Source organism: Perna viridis, chromosome 2 (genome assembly GCF_037379345.1).
Source record: "Perna viridis isolate PV_CMFRI_1.1 ecotype Kerala chromosome 2, ASM3737934v1, whole genome shotgun sequence".
Classification (NCBI taxonomy): domain Eukaryota; kingdom Metazoa; phylum Mollusca; class Bivalvia; order Mytilida; family Mytilidae; genus Perna; species Perna viridis.
In genome coordinates this window covers 2666457-2683625 of record NC_142446.1, presented here as the reverse complement: position 1 = coordinate 2683625, position 17169 = coordinate 2666457, and the positions used below count along the sequence as shown (strand labels likewise).

Here is a 17169-nt window from a genome sequence, read left to right as displayed (position 1 = left end):
AACAAAGGATCCGAAATCGGAGTTAGCGTTCTTGTCCCGTAATATATGTCTCCTTTTCCCTTTTTTCTTTGAAATTATGAAGTACATGGGTCGGTGTCTTCTTTATCAACTTTCGAGGAGCAAATAAAATAAACGTGGGATTATCAAAATGTTTTTGGGAGTAAACAAGTGAATAACTAAAGAGGCGTTGTCAGCAGCCAACCAATAGAAATCTTGTAGACTTGTCCTTGACATACATATATACATTTTCATTCATGCACTCCATGTGACACTTATAACTCCATAATGAATGGCGAGAGAAATACGAAGCATGTAGCTGTTGTTGGTGGCGGCTTGGTAATTATTAACATTTTACGATAAATTTTCAGCAAGGATTTTTATATAGAAACTTCATAATAATTGTTTTGTTTTGTGACTATGCCCTTCAATGGCTTGATCGACTCTGATTAGAAAATTAACCTTCTCCTTTAAATTTACCACATTAACATCGTGGAACGACCTCCCAGACCATATCATGACTGAAAATAATTTTAAACATTTTACAAGCATGCATTCAGTCCTGGAATGCATGGGTCAAATTTGCTCTCAGGGAGTGTAAGTCCCTGTCTTTGTTAGTTGACAATATTAATTTTGTACATTTGTAATGTTAATCAGTACATAAATACTGCTCTTATTGCTTTACTTATACTCAGCTTTTTTTCTGTAGTTTGAACTTGCTATCTTCTATCTGAGATGTAATATTACATTGTTTTATTAGTCCTAGCTTAATTCGATATATATATGGTGGTATTGCCATAGATGTCACACTGGTACAGGTTCGAGTCCCGTGGAGGGAACGACCAAAAATTTGCATCGCAAATTTGACAGTTCTAACATCGTTGGGAATTTTTCAGACATTTCTATACATTTACATATCTTCCCTGTATCAATTTGATCTGATGGAGCAGTGTAGCGAATAGAGTCGTCACATTTTGAGACGTTTGTATAATATTGATTTGTTGTCACATGCATCATTAATTTGATCCTCTATCCTACATAATAACATCTAAAATGAACTGTCCCGTACTACCATACATCGTGTACTAAGTTAACATCTATGTAAAATCTTCCCTGTATCAATTTGATCTGATGGAGCAGTATATATATATATATATATATAGAAAGGTCTGAAAAATTCCCAATGATGTTAGAACTTCGTTGGGAATTTTTCAGACCTTTCTATACATTTATATATCTTCCCTGTATCAATTTGATCCGATGGAGCAGTGTAGCAAATAGAGTCGTCACATTCTGAGACGTTGTATATATATATATATATATATATATATATACACACACACACACACACACACACACACACACACACACACACACACACACACACACACACGTTTGTGCAGATAAAATTGTCTATTGTCTATAATGCTTATAGTACTTTTCTGTGCTTGTAAACATTTTGTATGTATGTGATTTTATTTTATGTACATATATTTGGTTTAAACTCCATAAGACTTTACTTCAATTCGGTTAACAGAAAAAAATAGCTCTATTAACTGAATCGAAGGAAAGTTTTCTTATCTTATCCTATCTTAAGTACTTTAAGAATCTTTGTTTTGAGAATCCATACTGTCAATGTGTTATTTATTTTGATAAATTAGTGTCTACTTTAGGGTTCTAAATTTTCTGAAACATCCTTTTTTCATATTTTTTTAATTCAACAGTCCTTTGAATTTTACTGACAAAAGTATGAAAAAAAAAAAAAAAAAAAAGAAACCTCATATAATGTATATGTTTATGATATGGGCTTTATTTTTTCCCATCATTTTATTATAAAAATATTAACAGTCAAAAGACTGTGATAAAGTATTATAAAATTTTGTGATTTATATATACCAGTCAGTGATTGGAATTAAAATTTTGAAAATTGGCCTTTCTTTTACATTCTTCATTTGATTTTAATGGGACGTTTTCTGCTTGAATGTGATAAATGGTGCATGACCCCCTCTAATCCCAATCACTGACCAGGGAGTGAGTGCATTAGATGTAAAGTTCCTGTGCATATCAAATGAAAGAGAATTTATTCCAGAATTTAGTTATATACACTGTAAGTTAAGGAAACAAAAACATAAGGAATGAAAAGTTATGGTGAAAAAAATTAAATGCAGGATGTGTTATCAAACCACAACAGACTATTGAAGTGTAATTGATTATTAGTCATCATAATACTGTGATACTTTAGAATTAGAATATTTTTATTTTCAAATTACAAAGAGCATATAAATCTAATACAATGATTGAAGTAAACAATAAGACATTCCACAATATCAGCCAGAATCAGAGCCAAAAAACACATTAATATCATATAACAGTATCAAGACTAATTGATTCTTATATTATCTAGGGAAAAACATTGGCTACACTCAGGTAAGAAACAGAAATTGTGTTAAAAATTACATAATACAATGGAACAATGAGTTAAGCTGTTGAATATGTCACATTTATAGACATTTGACATTTAGACACCTAGACATAATATATTTGCACAAATTCATTTATAGTAAATGGTTATACATGTATATACAATGTACAGGTATGGTAGTATGTTACTGTATTTGTACCACTTAATTAAATTAATATGTAAGTATTTCAATTATGTTCCGTAAGTGTTAGTAAAATTATTGTATTTAAGCTGAAGCTCTATGGCACACCATATTTATACCCCCCTGCAAAACAAAGTTTGGGAAGAGGTATTTAGAATTTACACTCTCTGTCTGTCCATCTGTCCCTCTACATTTCTTGTAAGTGCAACTCCTCCTAAACCACTCAAGGGTTTTTGATGACACTTTATAGAAAAGTTGAATGTCATATACAGATGTGCATGAATATATATAAACGCTGTCAGAGGATTTCAAAGGGATATAATCAAAATAAAGGGGTCTGCATGTTAAAACCTCATAAATCCTCCTAAACTGCTCAAAGGATTTTGATGTTATTTTATAGGAAGGTTGGATATGATATATATAGATGTGTATAAAGAGAAATAATCACTGTTGGATCACTCAAAAAGGGAGATAATCTAAATTTGGGGTTTTACATCATACATGTTTAAACCTCATAAGTGCAACTCCTTAACTGCGCAAGAAGTTTTGATGAAATTTTATAGGAAGGTTGGTATCATAAATAAATTGGCAAAAAGAAACATAACTACTCTTGGAGGACTCCAAAGGGAGATAACACAATTTAACGGTTTAACATTTTTAAACCTTGTAAGCGAAACCTCTTTGACTACTCAAGATATTTTAATGACATTTCATATGTAGATGTACATGAAGGTATAGGTACTGTTGGATGACTCCAAAGGGATATAATTCAACAAGCATTTTACATTTAAGTCCATTTGAAAGGGAGGGGGGTATTGTCTTTGTGAGCTTGGTCACAATATTTCTGGTTACATTTATTCCTCTTCAAAAATACATTAAATATACTCTTTACATTACAAAGTTTAAGAGATATCTTTTATCATTTATATGATGTCTCAGTTAATGCATTTACAATGTTTGCAAGCCTTTTCCCTGATGCCTCCTTTTAATAAATTCAGACCTTTACAAACTGCACCAATGCTTGAGAATATTTCAGCTTGGCCAAGTTAAAATCAGTGTATAAGGGATCAATTATTTCCAATCAAGACAACATATACATTTGTACATGTACAAGATATATTTCAAAGTTTGTGAGATATCTTATCAATTTTATAAGTTAACTTAAATGTAAATTTATTTATCATATAAGATACTATGAAAGTACTATTGTGTGTGAGGTTCCAATTTTTGTGGTTTTCACAGGTAACCCAAACCATGAAATTTGGTTCCCAACGTAAAGGAGATTTCCATTAATGTGTATAACTAAAACCTCAAAACAACGAAATCAAGAATCCCCAAACTTCTGTTTCTTCCTTAATCCACTAATATTGGTTTCTGCGAATCAGAGAACTAATCGAGTTCAAAATATTTAACTCATGGACAGACAGTTCTTTCCGTGGTTAATTCACAAGAACAGGTATGTAACAGTACTGTTACTGTAGGAACCACCAGGGGGCAGTGCCAAAAAGTCATAATCAATGCATTGTCCCATAAAATTTAGTTGTTGAAAAATTGTGATATAGCAGAAGTACATAACATACTGGATATCTATCCATTCACACACTTTATATCCAGCCATTAGTGAATTATTGGCAGACCTAACTGTAAGTGAAAATTTATCCATTCACATACTTGATATCTATCCATAAGTGATTTTGATGAAAAAACATACAGGATATTTATACATTGGAAATTTAGAGGAAGAACCTACTTGATACATATCCATAAGTTATGAAGAGGCAGAACATATTTGCTATCTATTACATTGTACTGATTTTGAGGCGGAACATACCCCACTATCAATTATTTTTTTTGAAACTGCCAGAATTTGAACTTGAACTTGATATCACAAAGCAATGAATTATTATCATGCCAAAAATTTACTTGAAAATTTCAAAAGAAATGAAATGTGTCTGTCTTTCTTAAGCTCTAACATGATAGCAGGATGTGTCCAAATAATAGATAAAATGAGTTTAATCGAAAATATATATATTTAATTTAGCTGGACCTGCATATGGATATTCATGTACCTCGAAGATAGGACATATTTCCAGAACATTTTCCTTAATTATGTTATACTAAAACTCAAAATAAAAATCTATTTTAGAATTGCAGGAGGTTCTGTGTGACAACATTTTTTAGCTCACTTGACCGAAAGCCATAGGAACTATTGCCATCACTTGGCCTCCATAGTAGTCATCGTTGTTTACAATTTTCCAAAACTCTTCTCCTCTGACACTGCTGGACCAATTAGAACCAAACTTGGTATGAATGTTCCTTTGGGTATCCTGCATAGACCTGATGAGCGGATTTTTGATCCATCGAAAAACATGGCCGCTGTTACTAAAAATAGAACATAAGGGGTCAGACAGTAGTTTTTCGCAAGTTATATCTCCAAAACTGTTAGGTTCTGCTAAATTCTTTCAATTGCTTGATTGATCCTCATTTTAAGGCCTAGAAAAATCTCCAAGGAATCAAAGTTATCGGACAAATATTTGTAAGATTTATTGCCCTTGAAAGGTGAAAAATGACTTTTCTTTTAATTTTCAGCCAATATCTTGACAATTATGATAGACAGAAAGAAACTTTCAACTGCTGAAATGATCGTAATGATCCTACCAGTGCTTGAGTCAAAAATGTTGGACAACTTCTTAATATATTTATTGCCTTTAAAAGGGAAAATTTAACCAGGTGAATGATTCAGGCTCCTGGGAGCTCTTGTTTTTGGCAGTTTTTAGCCAATATTTTGAAAACAGATAGATAAAAATAAAATTTCTATTGCTGAAATGATTCTTATGATAAGGCCTACAAAAATCTGCATAGGATCAAAGTTGTCTAAAGACTCCTTGTTAGATGTATTTCCCTTGAAAGGCAAAAAAATCATGTTTTTAGCAGTTTTCAGCCAATATTTGGAAATCTATAATAGATAGAAAGAAATTTTCAATTGATTTAATGATCCTTATGAGATATCCTACTAAAGTCAATTGCTGGACAACTTGTTAGAGTTATTGCCCTTGAAAGGCAAAAAATTAAACCAGGTGAGTATTCAGGCCCTTGGAGTCTCTTGTGCTAGAATCGGTGTTGGTCTTTTTTTCTCAGAAAATAAGCCTTTTCTCTACCATGATACAATAGAAGTGGTTATTCTCCAGCAAAAACCAGAAATTACTGGTCAGAATCTGTAGGAAATTTGGAATTGTTTTATGGATTTAAAAAAAAAACAGAAAACCAAGGTTTAAAAGCACAATTATTTGCAGGAAAATCTTGATGCACAATATGATATGTATTTAGAACACCAGAAGGTCAGTGCAATAAAAATACATATCACTGTTCAGTTTTATTGTACTGCTTCATGTTTGTACTTTCTTATGTCTGTCTGTCTGTCCATGTTCCATTTCCATACATGTATCTTGTAAATGCAACTACTTTCAACTGTTCAGTAGATTTTTATGAAATTTATTTGATGGTTGGATATTATGTACATGTGCATAAAGGAAGATAGTTTTTAAGGGGAGATATTCTTAGAGGTGTTCATGTTCAGATTTTTTGCGAATATTTTAATTTTACCAGACTTTTCAATAACATTTATGTGAGATTGTCTGTTGTAATCATAGAAAATTATTTGGTTTTAGTTTGAATTTTTGAAATAATGCACAATAAATGTATTTTTTATTTTAGGTTGGTGCATTGAATGCATGCTTTTTAGCCAGAAGGAAATACAAAGTAGACCTTTATGAAATGAGAGCTGGTATGTTAAGTCTTATTTAGTAAACAGAGCTAGGTTCATGTCTTCCCCTTACTCTGCTATTTTTGTTAATTTTTGTGGTATATGTTTTATAAAGAATATTAGTGCTATCTGTGTGATATTATCTGTAAACGCCAAGTTTGTGTCATAAATCATTGAGGATCTAAAATATTAATCTTTGGTAATTGTAACATTAAATGACAGTTTATATGAAGGCTTGGAATTGTATTAAAATAAACAAGCAGTGCCTTTCTGGTATATAAGTAAAATGGAAGTACATGATTAAAATTTAGATAGAAATGCCTTATCTGTTTGTTAAATGATTAACTATAGGAGCTAAGGGGGAAAACAATACAAGAATGTGACCATACAAAGGGAGATAATCCAACTTTATAGGTTTTGCATGTTTTTGGTCTAAGTCTTGTATTCTTTGCCACATAGGCTACTACAATAAAATTTCATGATTCTATTAAAAATAGACAAGGAGTTTCAATCTAACTGTTGACCATAAATGAAATGTCAAAAATAGTTTTTAGGTCCATTCTAGAAAAAAAGGCACAAATTTGGTACACCTGAACAGGTCAAACTAAAAATAGACTTCTTCTATGCTTACTTTTATTTTGAGTTCATTAAATAGACCCCTTTTCTGAAGCATTATTTTTCATGAAAATACTGTTTTTCCTCAAAAACAAGTTTTTTTGTGTCATAACTTCATATTTATCCTCTATACTTTTGATGATAAATGATAATTCCTGAAAAAAAACAAAAACAGAAAAGGCAAAAAGAAAGCACACTATATTTTTTAGCCTCCACGTTTTGACATACACCCGCTCAGGAATATATAATACAAGACTGATACCTTTTAGCTTATTCTAAACAGGTAGACTACACTTAACATGTACTTAAGTAATGCAGTATTAACTAAATATCACATACCCCCACATTCTCTCATTATTTTCTGTAACATACATTACTGGGTAAGTGCATGGCCAATTGGTTGATATAAAGCTGTATATATAAATGTTTAAATAGTGGGAGGTTTTTAATATCTAGTAAAGAATATCAAAATTCTGCATCCCTAGGTTAGGGTACACTTGAAGTCTACATGTAGATGTCTTTGATTTACAGACATAAGGACCATGGAAGTGGTAAAAGGACGCAGCATTAACTTAGCCCTATCTTGTAGAGGAAGGCAAGCTCTCAAACATGTAGGACTAGAAGATCAAGTCATTTCCAAAGCTATCCCCATGTATGGAAGAATGATTCATGATCTAGATGGCAAGTGCCATTCAATACCTTATGGCAGGAGTGATCAGGTTGGAAATTTATTACTATACACCCTGCTGAAAGCAGACATTATACATACATGTAAAGGTAGTGATCATGGTGTCATCTATCCATTCATCCTTCTTTTCCAATTTTCCCCACAACTATAATAATCACATTCAGTTGATATTTTGCTTATTTTTTAATGACATGATTTTATACAATATTTTTATGCAAACGAAGTTTGGTGGAATTTAGGTTTCACCCTGTCCCTCTGTCCGTCTGTCAGAACTATTTTCTGTGCAGCTTGGAACATTGTTATGAAACTTTGTGGGATGCAATATAACCACGTGGACATGTGCACATGGTCAGGAATTTATGTTTGGTAAAAAAATGTAGAAATTATGGCTGTTTTTAACTTAGGTGTTTTTCAGCAAATCTTGGTCTCGTGTTGTCCACAACTCCTCAGCAAAGTTCAGGATTGTTATGAAACTTCATAAAGTGTTATATTACCATATGGAAATGTGCATATTGTTAGGAATTTATGTTTTGACAAAAATTGAAAAAATGGCAGCAGTTGGAACTTGACATTTTTCAGCAAAACTTGGTCTGCGGCATTGTCCACAACTCCTCCTTAAGAATTGTTATGAAACTCAATGAAGTGTTAGATTAAAATATGGAGATATGCATATTGTCAGGAATTAGTTATATTCTGTTATTGTGTTTTCAATAAAAATAGTACTAACTACTGTTTGGAATTTGTCGTTTTAGAAATGGCAGCAAACTGTGTGTCAAAAGTGCAGAGTCTATCCACCATAAAAATTGTGTCCAATCTGAATTGTATGTCCACATTGGACCCCAAATGTACAGGGTTCAACAGACTGCTGGGGTATTAATCCTGCTAGTTGTAACAGTTTTCTCTGCAACTACTGATTGCAGCCATTAAATATTGTAGTGCAAGCTTTTTATAGGTATGCCATGTCATGGGATTTTACACTCACACTCACACAACTTTATCTTCCTGTTTGACAGCTGTTTTATCATCGTCCTGTTTGACAGCTTTTATCATCTCCCTGTTTGACAGCTGTTTATCATCCTCCTGTTTGGCAGCTGTTTTATCATCATCCTGTTTGACAGCTGTTCATCATCTTCCTGTTTGACAACTGTTTATCATCTCCCTGTTTGACAGCTGTTTATCATCTTCCTGTTTGACAGCTGTTTATCATCTCCCTCTTTGACAGCTGTTTTATCATCGTCCTGTTTGACAGCTGTTTATCATCTCCCTGTTTGACAGCTGTTTATCATCGTCCTGTTTGACAGCTGTTTATCATCTCCTTGTTTGACAGCTGTTTATCATCTCCCTGCTTGACAGCTGTTTATCATCTCCCTGTTTGACAGCTGTTTGACCATATGGTTACTAGGGTGGGGAGCAAGGGTATCTTTAAGTGATTTAGTGAGCTTTTGAAAATGTGGAACTAAAAGGGGGAAAAGGAGTGTTATCATTAGAGTCCATAGAATGTATGTATTTTTAATCTGATTTTTAGCTTAGATGGCCCAGATAATAAATTGAGTGAAAATGAATGGACTTCTTTTAAATTGTACCATTTAACAATCTTATGAGTCAAAATCTTCATCCTTTCATCAATATTTTATTATTGATAAACTTGACATGAAGAGTAGTAATTTTAACTATAAAAATTGGTGGGAAAATTTAAACAGACAAATTTTCTATTTTTTTGAACATCTTATTTACATGCACATCTAGGAAATAATTTTCTTCTGGTGAGTTTTTATTTTGAAATTTCATAATAATTTTTTGACAGTTTTAAAGATTAAATGTAAAACAATTTGTAAATGTTAATCAACAGATAACCTCTTAAATTAGTAGTAAATATTGGCAAAAACAAATAAATTAAACATCAACCATTGAAACTATGAGCCCTTTTGTGGTAATTTTATGAGCATGGTCAATATGCACTTCCACTTGAGTAGAACAAAAGAATTTTCCTGACAGAATTGTATATTGAGCATGTTTTACACATGTTCATCTACTATCCCACAGTTAGCACAGAAGGGTCTATTAAAAGACATCATAGTGCAAGTACATATTCTAGACCTGACAATATACTTGTTCACCAAATATAAAAAATTACATAAAAACTGAAAATAACAAAGGTTGACATATTAGTGAAAACAATTCTATATACATGTAATATGGGAAATGCAAATTTGCCATTACTTAGAGTCCATCATCAACAGCGTCATTTTTAAACTTTTCATCAAGCATTTTCTTTTCTGAAAATATGACAAATTTGAAAGAAAATTAGCATTGAATCCTGTTGGGTTTGAATTGTTGATCTGTTGACATTGGCCACCATGTCTTCATAGAACAAGAGAAAAGAGTTCCTCAAAGATCTTCATTAGGCTTTTTTGCAGTTTTTAGCCTATTTCTGGAAACCCATAATAGATATAAAAGAACTTTCAATTAATTTTATCATCTTTATGATAATAACTCCATAGGTCAAACTTGTAGACTCCTTGTCAGAGTTATTGCCCTTGAAATGCTAAAAATGATATTTTATGCTGTTTATATTTTGAAATTAAATACATGAAATGAATCGCTTTTGGGCAAAGTTTTAAGATAACTCTTTATTAGAGTTATTGTCCTGAAAGACAAAAAATGGACCAGATGAGCCATTCAGCTCTTGGGAGCCTCTAGTTTGAAGTCATGAAATTCTGTTCTTGTTGCAATTTTCACAAGGATCAAAAACCTCCAGTGCTAACAGTAGATTGATTGTTAATTAAATTATGCTGACAAAATAGTGATTAAATTTTATTGCTATTTTTTTCGACTTTATTGCATGTTATGTACTTGTGCATATCCCATTCAACAGTTAAAACTGTGAAACCCGTAATGGGAATGATTTAAATGCTCATGTGTATCTTCAGCTTGATGCCAGGCACAATTTTTTAATATTAGGGTTCTGGGATTTTAAAAGATACAATATCTGGATGGGACAAATTGCAATATCTGGATGGGACAAGTTGCAATATCTGGATGGGACAAATTGCAATATCTGGATGGGACAAGTTGCAATATCTGGATGGGACAAATTACAATATCTGGATGGGACAAATTACCTTGTCTTATGGTATACTAATAGACTGACATATTGACATTGTGTACACTGCATTTCAAAAATTTAAACTTTTATTACATCCAAAAATTTAGGAATCTACATGGGAATACTGTAATTAGAAATTTGGTCTTGTGCTTCAGCATGACTGGTTTTGATGTGTGTGTAACTTAAGTCATGGTCACACTTCCTATTCAGTTGACAGCCAAGATTTGTGTTAGTATTAAATATCACTTACAGTAATAGAAAAAGGTACAGACATTGAATGCTCAAAGAGTGAGATCTCCCTCTTTTCAGCTTTTCTAAGGAGATTTAGCATGACAACCTGAAATGATAATTTTGCTAGAAATCCAAGTACAAAGATAAGACAAAGAATAAAAAATCGATGACAATTTTTTTATCTACTAAGGGTTTCTAATTCAAATTTGAGTAATTAGAATGGATAGAGCACAGATGTCCTGTATATGTAGAGTGTAAGACCAGAGCTCTTTAATGTATGATAAAAAATAATTGAAACAAACACACCATAAAATTCACTCAATAATAAAGCCAATTATCTCCATGGAATACCTCATACACCATAAAGACTTTCATTTAAATGAGAAATACACTTGAAAGTAGCTTGCAGTTACTGAAGGCTAGCTTAGATCATATTAAATGATAATAGCAGCAAAACTACCAGCATTAGAAATAATTAAGCACTACAGAGGACTGGATTAGGAGTAGAAACGTCAAGTACATAATAATGTACTAAGTAGGCAAGGTTTAATGTTGTGCAATATTAAAAAAATGACATAGTTTTTAAGTAGGGATGCAATTAGGGGTCACATATCTCTTTTTGTGAATACAAGGTTCAAAGAGTGATCATGGGAACCAAGGTTATAGCGGTAATCAAAAGAATGCAATCCAGGGACAAAGACCAGACATGGAAAACAGACATACACAACAAAGAACATAAAGTAACTAAAATCATACATACAAAGTAACAAAAGCAAATGAGCAACTCGGACTCCACTAAAAACTGGGAGCACGCACCAGGTGCACCGGTAGGGTAAGCGTCCTCTGCTTTTCTAGAAACACCCGCCGAGTTGCTCATAAAAAGTCAAGTCAGGGGTAGACAAACGAGGAAAGGAAAACGATGACCCATTGAATAAATCAGTTTTCATGGTGCAGTTTAATACACCATAACGATCCACCAGTTCATGATGATGACCATAAAACTTCTGTAGTGATGACTTCAATCTTGTAGCAACATAATCCTGTTCCAGAAGCCTATTTGTTAGAGTTCTTGCATGATACAAAAAGTCTGCATAGTTTCGGCAAGCTCTTGCATAACATACGAGTTGTGATATGAATACTCCATACACAGATGCTGAAGGGATGTTCCCACAGATGAAAGGAAAGTTGACAATTCTGAATGAAAAGTCGTCACGTTTGTCGTAAAGTTTGGTCAATAGTTTTCCTTTACCATCGATTTCATTGGTCAAGATATGAGGCTGACCTTACAGTGTCTGTAGTATCCTTTATCTCAAGTTCTTAGGGGTAGATGCGATGCATCAAATCCCCGAAATCAGGATTGTTTAAAGATAATGCATCATCTATATAGCGGAAACTGAGATAAAAGGATCTAGTCAAACGATATTCTTTCTTTTGGATCAAATCACTATAAAGTCAGCCTCATAAGAATGAAGGAATAGATCAGCAAGTAAAGGAGCACAATTTGTTCCCATTGGAATGCCGACCGTTTGTTGAAAAACACGTCCACCACACTGGACAATTATGTTGTCGATTAAAAATTCCAGCATTTTGTAAACATCTTCCTCTGTATATTTTGAAGATGATTTGGAATTTAAAGTATGAGGAATCTCTACCAAGAACTATATATTTGTATCTATGTGTACCATCTTTTTTTGGAAAAACAATGATGTATAATGTTTTTATGCAGTGGTGTTAAGGTGTTTTCCAGAAAATTTAAACAAAAATCCAGTACAATTTTAAATATGTTTCAACCTCCCAATAAATCCTTTTTTAAACATTTTTCATACAAAAACTACATATTTACTTATTCTACGATATCAGTCCATTGATTATTTTTACAAATTTCATCAAGATTTTGCACGTTGTTTGCTTTTTTCTTTATGTTAAGGTAAATTAGTCACAGCAATTTTTAAAAACATTTAAATTTATGCTATCGATCCCACCATAAATCTAGTGAGTCTATTTAGCTCCTCCTCCTGGACTTTTAGATCAAAATTGAGTAGTATCATTTAATTATTTCATATTTCATATTGAAATGGATGACGTAAATCAAAACATTCAAGGGAATGACAATAGTTATGTAATATCAAAATCGGACTATGGAAGAGAATAGAATAGACATTCCGCAGTGTACTGTTGACGACATGATGTAAACTAGCGAGAAAATATGGATGTGGCACTACTGGTAAATTTTTAACACTTTGTTCTCATTTTATTAAAATATAAAATTAAAATAATATAATTTTAATGAACTAATCATGAAATAAAATAATTTTCAACATTACAAAGTCGAGTCTACTTTTTCACAAGGGCTGTTCAAAGCACCATTCCACTGGCACTCGAGGACAGGATATAGTTATTTATTATTTTTTTAAACTTTTTGGAAAAAAAAATTCAGAGTTTTTATTTATTGAACCCATAAAAGCCTTAGAACGCATGTCTGACACGTTTTTTTTTATGTAATTTTAACATTTTTGATACATACCCTAGCCTGTTTTTCTCCATTATAGTAGTATTTAAGTGTTTAGCAGTGGCGGATTTACCAGGGAGCTAATGGGGCTTTAGCCCCCATCCCCACTCTGCTTCTTTTTGTCCCCTGTCGCAATGCGGAGCGGGGACATACAAATGCTGGTGTGTGTCCGTCTGTCTGTCCCTGCGTCCGAAGCTTGTTGATGCAACTCCTCAGAAACGGCTGATCGGAATTTGACCAAATTTTGTAGGATTGTTTGTCACCATATATAGTTCACCATACTTAACCGCTATTTTGATTCGACTATTTTTATTGGAGTTATGGGACTTTGTTTATTTTTCACATTATTCGCAATAGGAACACCTTGTGGACGCAACTCCTCAGAAATCACTGAATGGAATTTCACCAAATTTTGTAAGATTGTTTGTAACCATATATACTTCACCATACGTAACTGCTATTTTTATTCAACAATTTTTATGGGAGTTATGGGACTTTGTTTATTTTTCACATTATTCGAAATAGGAACACCTTGTGGACGCAACTCCTCAGATACCACTGAATGGAATTTCACCAAATTTTGTAAGATTGTTTGTAACCATATATAGTTCACCATACTTAACTGTTATTTTGGTTCGACAATTTTTATGGGAGTTATGGGACTTTGTTTATTTTTCACATTATTCGCAATAGGAACACCTTGTGGTTGCAGCTCCTCAGAAAGCGCTGAATGGAATTTCACCAAATTTTGTAGGATTGTTTGTCACCCTACGTAGTTGATGATAAATAACCGCTATTTTGATTCGACAATTTTTATGGGAGTTATGGGACTTTGTTCATTTTTCACATTCTTTTTTTGCGGATTTTTGTTTTTTTGTATGAAGAATTCTTAACCTAACTTAATTTGATTCATTAAGATACATTAACCTTGAATCGCAACATGGACTTATGAAAGCACATAAGTTTTGAATCTGCTTTTAATACAAGTGTCAAACATTTGTAATTCAGCTCTTTCTACAGCGGTGGGGAACATATGGCTACACGTAGCATTCTTGTAAAATTAATAATCATCACCATAAAATTAACTTGCAAGTGTTTTATAGCTGAGGCTTATCTCGCACAACTAGGGGTAAAACCAATTAACACCCAGCGTGTGTATATTTGGTCAAATATCTTTCAGTCGATTTATTTTGTGTCATGTCAACCCCTGGAATCTTTACTACTATTCTAGTTAAAATGGTTACGACTATTGAAGCGCCTGTTTTAATGCAAGTACATGACTGTACCTTATTATCAGATAAATGTCCAATGTTTTTGGAAAGGATTATTGATAATTGGAGAATGATAATTGCTGCAAACTAGTGGAACTATAAAGCGACTCATAAGTAATGTATCTTGATATCACCAACATTACCTTTAATGATACAATGTATATAAAAAGAACAGTTGAAGAAAAGAACATAATGTAAAATTGATAGTAAAGCCGATTTTACATCAAGCATTTCAGTTTAACTTGACGAGGTTTGCCTTGTGAGACACAAGATTGGTGGTTCTGTCTTCTGAATCACGCAGTGGTAAATTTGGAGACATTCGCACCCCTGTTTAGTACGAACTTGATTTTCCACCAATTTTAACCCACCCAATTGTTTGACTCGCTCCGCTTGGCATTGATGCCATTTTACCCGAACCCTGAAATATTCGCTTTGCTCTTGTTAAAAATGTAAACAATTTCATAAAAAAATATGAACAACCCCCCCTCGCTGACCAAGGTCTAGATCCAACACTGGGTTTAGTTTAGGTACTTACAGTGTATACGTTTTATCAATTTAAATGTTAGATGAACTGTGAATTTTCTGACTGTGCCATCTGTAACACAATTAGCATGTCTTTTTTCATGTATGTCTTTGTTTGGTACTGAAATTTCCCCACAGAGCAACTGGGATGTGTGCCCCAGGTGGTGGAATGGGGTACCCCTGATGTGTTACATGCTGGGGTTGTCAGGCTGTCATACGGAAAACCTGACCGCAAACCATAGTGGTGCACCATGTTGGGAAAGATGCCATATTCCTTGCACATTAAAGAACCCTGCTTTGGTATTTGATAGGAGTAGGAACCTTTGTGCTCCACCACAGGAGGTTAAATTGCATGACCCTACCCATCTCTCCTTTTTTTGTAGTGGCATTCAAAATTTGTCGACCCTCTTATCATTTCATCATCGTCATTTCATGCTCATTTCATCATCCTTTTCATGTTCATCGCCTGAATATAGCTGAAATATTGCTGCTCGGGCATTAAACCCCAACAATCAATCAATCAACTCACAATCTACTAGAAATATTTCAATATTCGAATTGTTTGCTAAGGAGAAAACCTTGAAACAAAGGAATGGTGGAAGGCTCACTTGAAAAATAGTAATTATTTTTCCTTAGGATTCATTATTTTACTCAAAGAGTCAATTATCATGAACTTGTTTGCTATTAACACCATTTTGGAAGCAACAGGTTTTAGTTACTTGATTGATACTATCTTTAAAAACCATTCCTGTACATATGTTACAGTACTTAATTGACCTGTAATATCTGTAATATTCAAAATACTTTTGTTTTTGAATCCATGTCCCTTTCAGGATACTGCAGTTGATTTTAAGAATTCAAGCAAATAATCTTTATTTCCACCATATTTTCAAAGCACACATTCTGTTTATTTCTGTCAATGCATATATCTACATGTACATAGATGTTTTATATATGATGTCGTAATTGTCTATGTATACATTGTAAGTACATGTACCAATATCGTCTTTACAATTGGCTCTTTCACTCAATTTCTCCTCATATTTTATCTTATTATAGGCACATAGATTTCTTTCTTGGTGTTCATTAACAGAAACTTTGGGTATACTCATATATACTCTTGATATCATGTTATTATATGGGTCAAAAGGGCTCTCCAGAGCACTACCCATTATTTTGTTGATTAATTCATGATAAATGATTGGTGGTATGAGCTGGAACCCAACAAAAGCTTTGGTGCAACCTAAAATGTAAAAGAAATATGCATTTATCAAATGGAGATCACATTTTTACATATAATGTTAAGATTTGTAAGGTTATGCAGAAAATGTAACAAATACATACAGATCTAATTTTTCTATCTGTCTGTAACAGTTGCAAAGTTATTACATATACCCACAATTAAAAGCATTTCCTTATGGTTTTTTTCTCAGCCTGTTTTATGACTTAAACCTAAACTACTAACTTGAGCAAAATAGTAGTAAACTTGATCATATTTTGCCAGCTTCAAAACAATTGAAAAATTAATTCCTCATGCATTCTACATGCCATTCCATTCCCTGTACTGCACATAAATTAATTCCTCATGCATTCTACATGCCATTCCATTCCCAGTACTGCACATAAATTCATTCCTCAGGCATTCTACATGCAGTTTCATTCTTAGTACTGCGCATAAATTCATTCTTCATACATTCTACATGCAATTTCATACCCTGCACTGCGCATAAATTCATTCCTCATTCATTCAACAAGCATTTTTTACTCTCTACTGCACAGAAATTCATTCCTCATGCATTCCAGATGCCATTTCATTACCCAGTACTGCACAGAAATTCATTCCTCATTCATTCAACATGCAATT

The 17169-nt window shown here is 33.0% G+C and overlaps 1 protein-coding gene across 2 annotated transcripts in view; it reads left to right on the top strand.

The window, feature by feature from the left end:
• The first annotated feature begins 192 nt into the window (after positions 1 to 192).
• LOC148623297 (kynurenine 3-monooxygenase-like) overlaps positions 193 to 17169 on the top strand; it is a 58228-nt gene continuing 41251 nt past the window's right edge. Inside the window, exons 1-3 of one of the 2 annotated variants that reach the window (XM_088565047.1) lie at positions 193 to 336; positions 6315 to 6384; positions 7510 to 7697. In XM_088565047.1, coding sequence (XP_088421173.1) covers positions 286 to 336; positions 6315 to 6384; positions 7510 to 7697 — 309 coding nt within the window. In that variant the 5' untranslated portion in view covers positions 193 to 285. The remainder of the gene's footprint in view (positions 337 to 6314; positions 6385 to 7509; positions 7698 to 17169) is intronic. The other variant, XM_088565048.1, reaches the window with a different exon arrangement.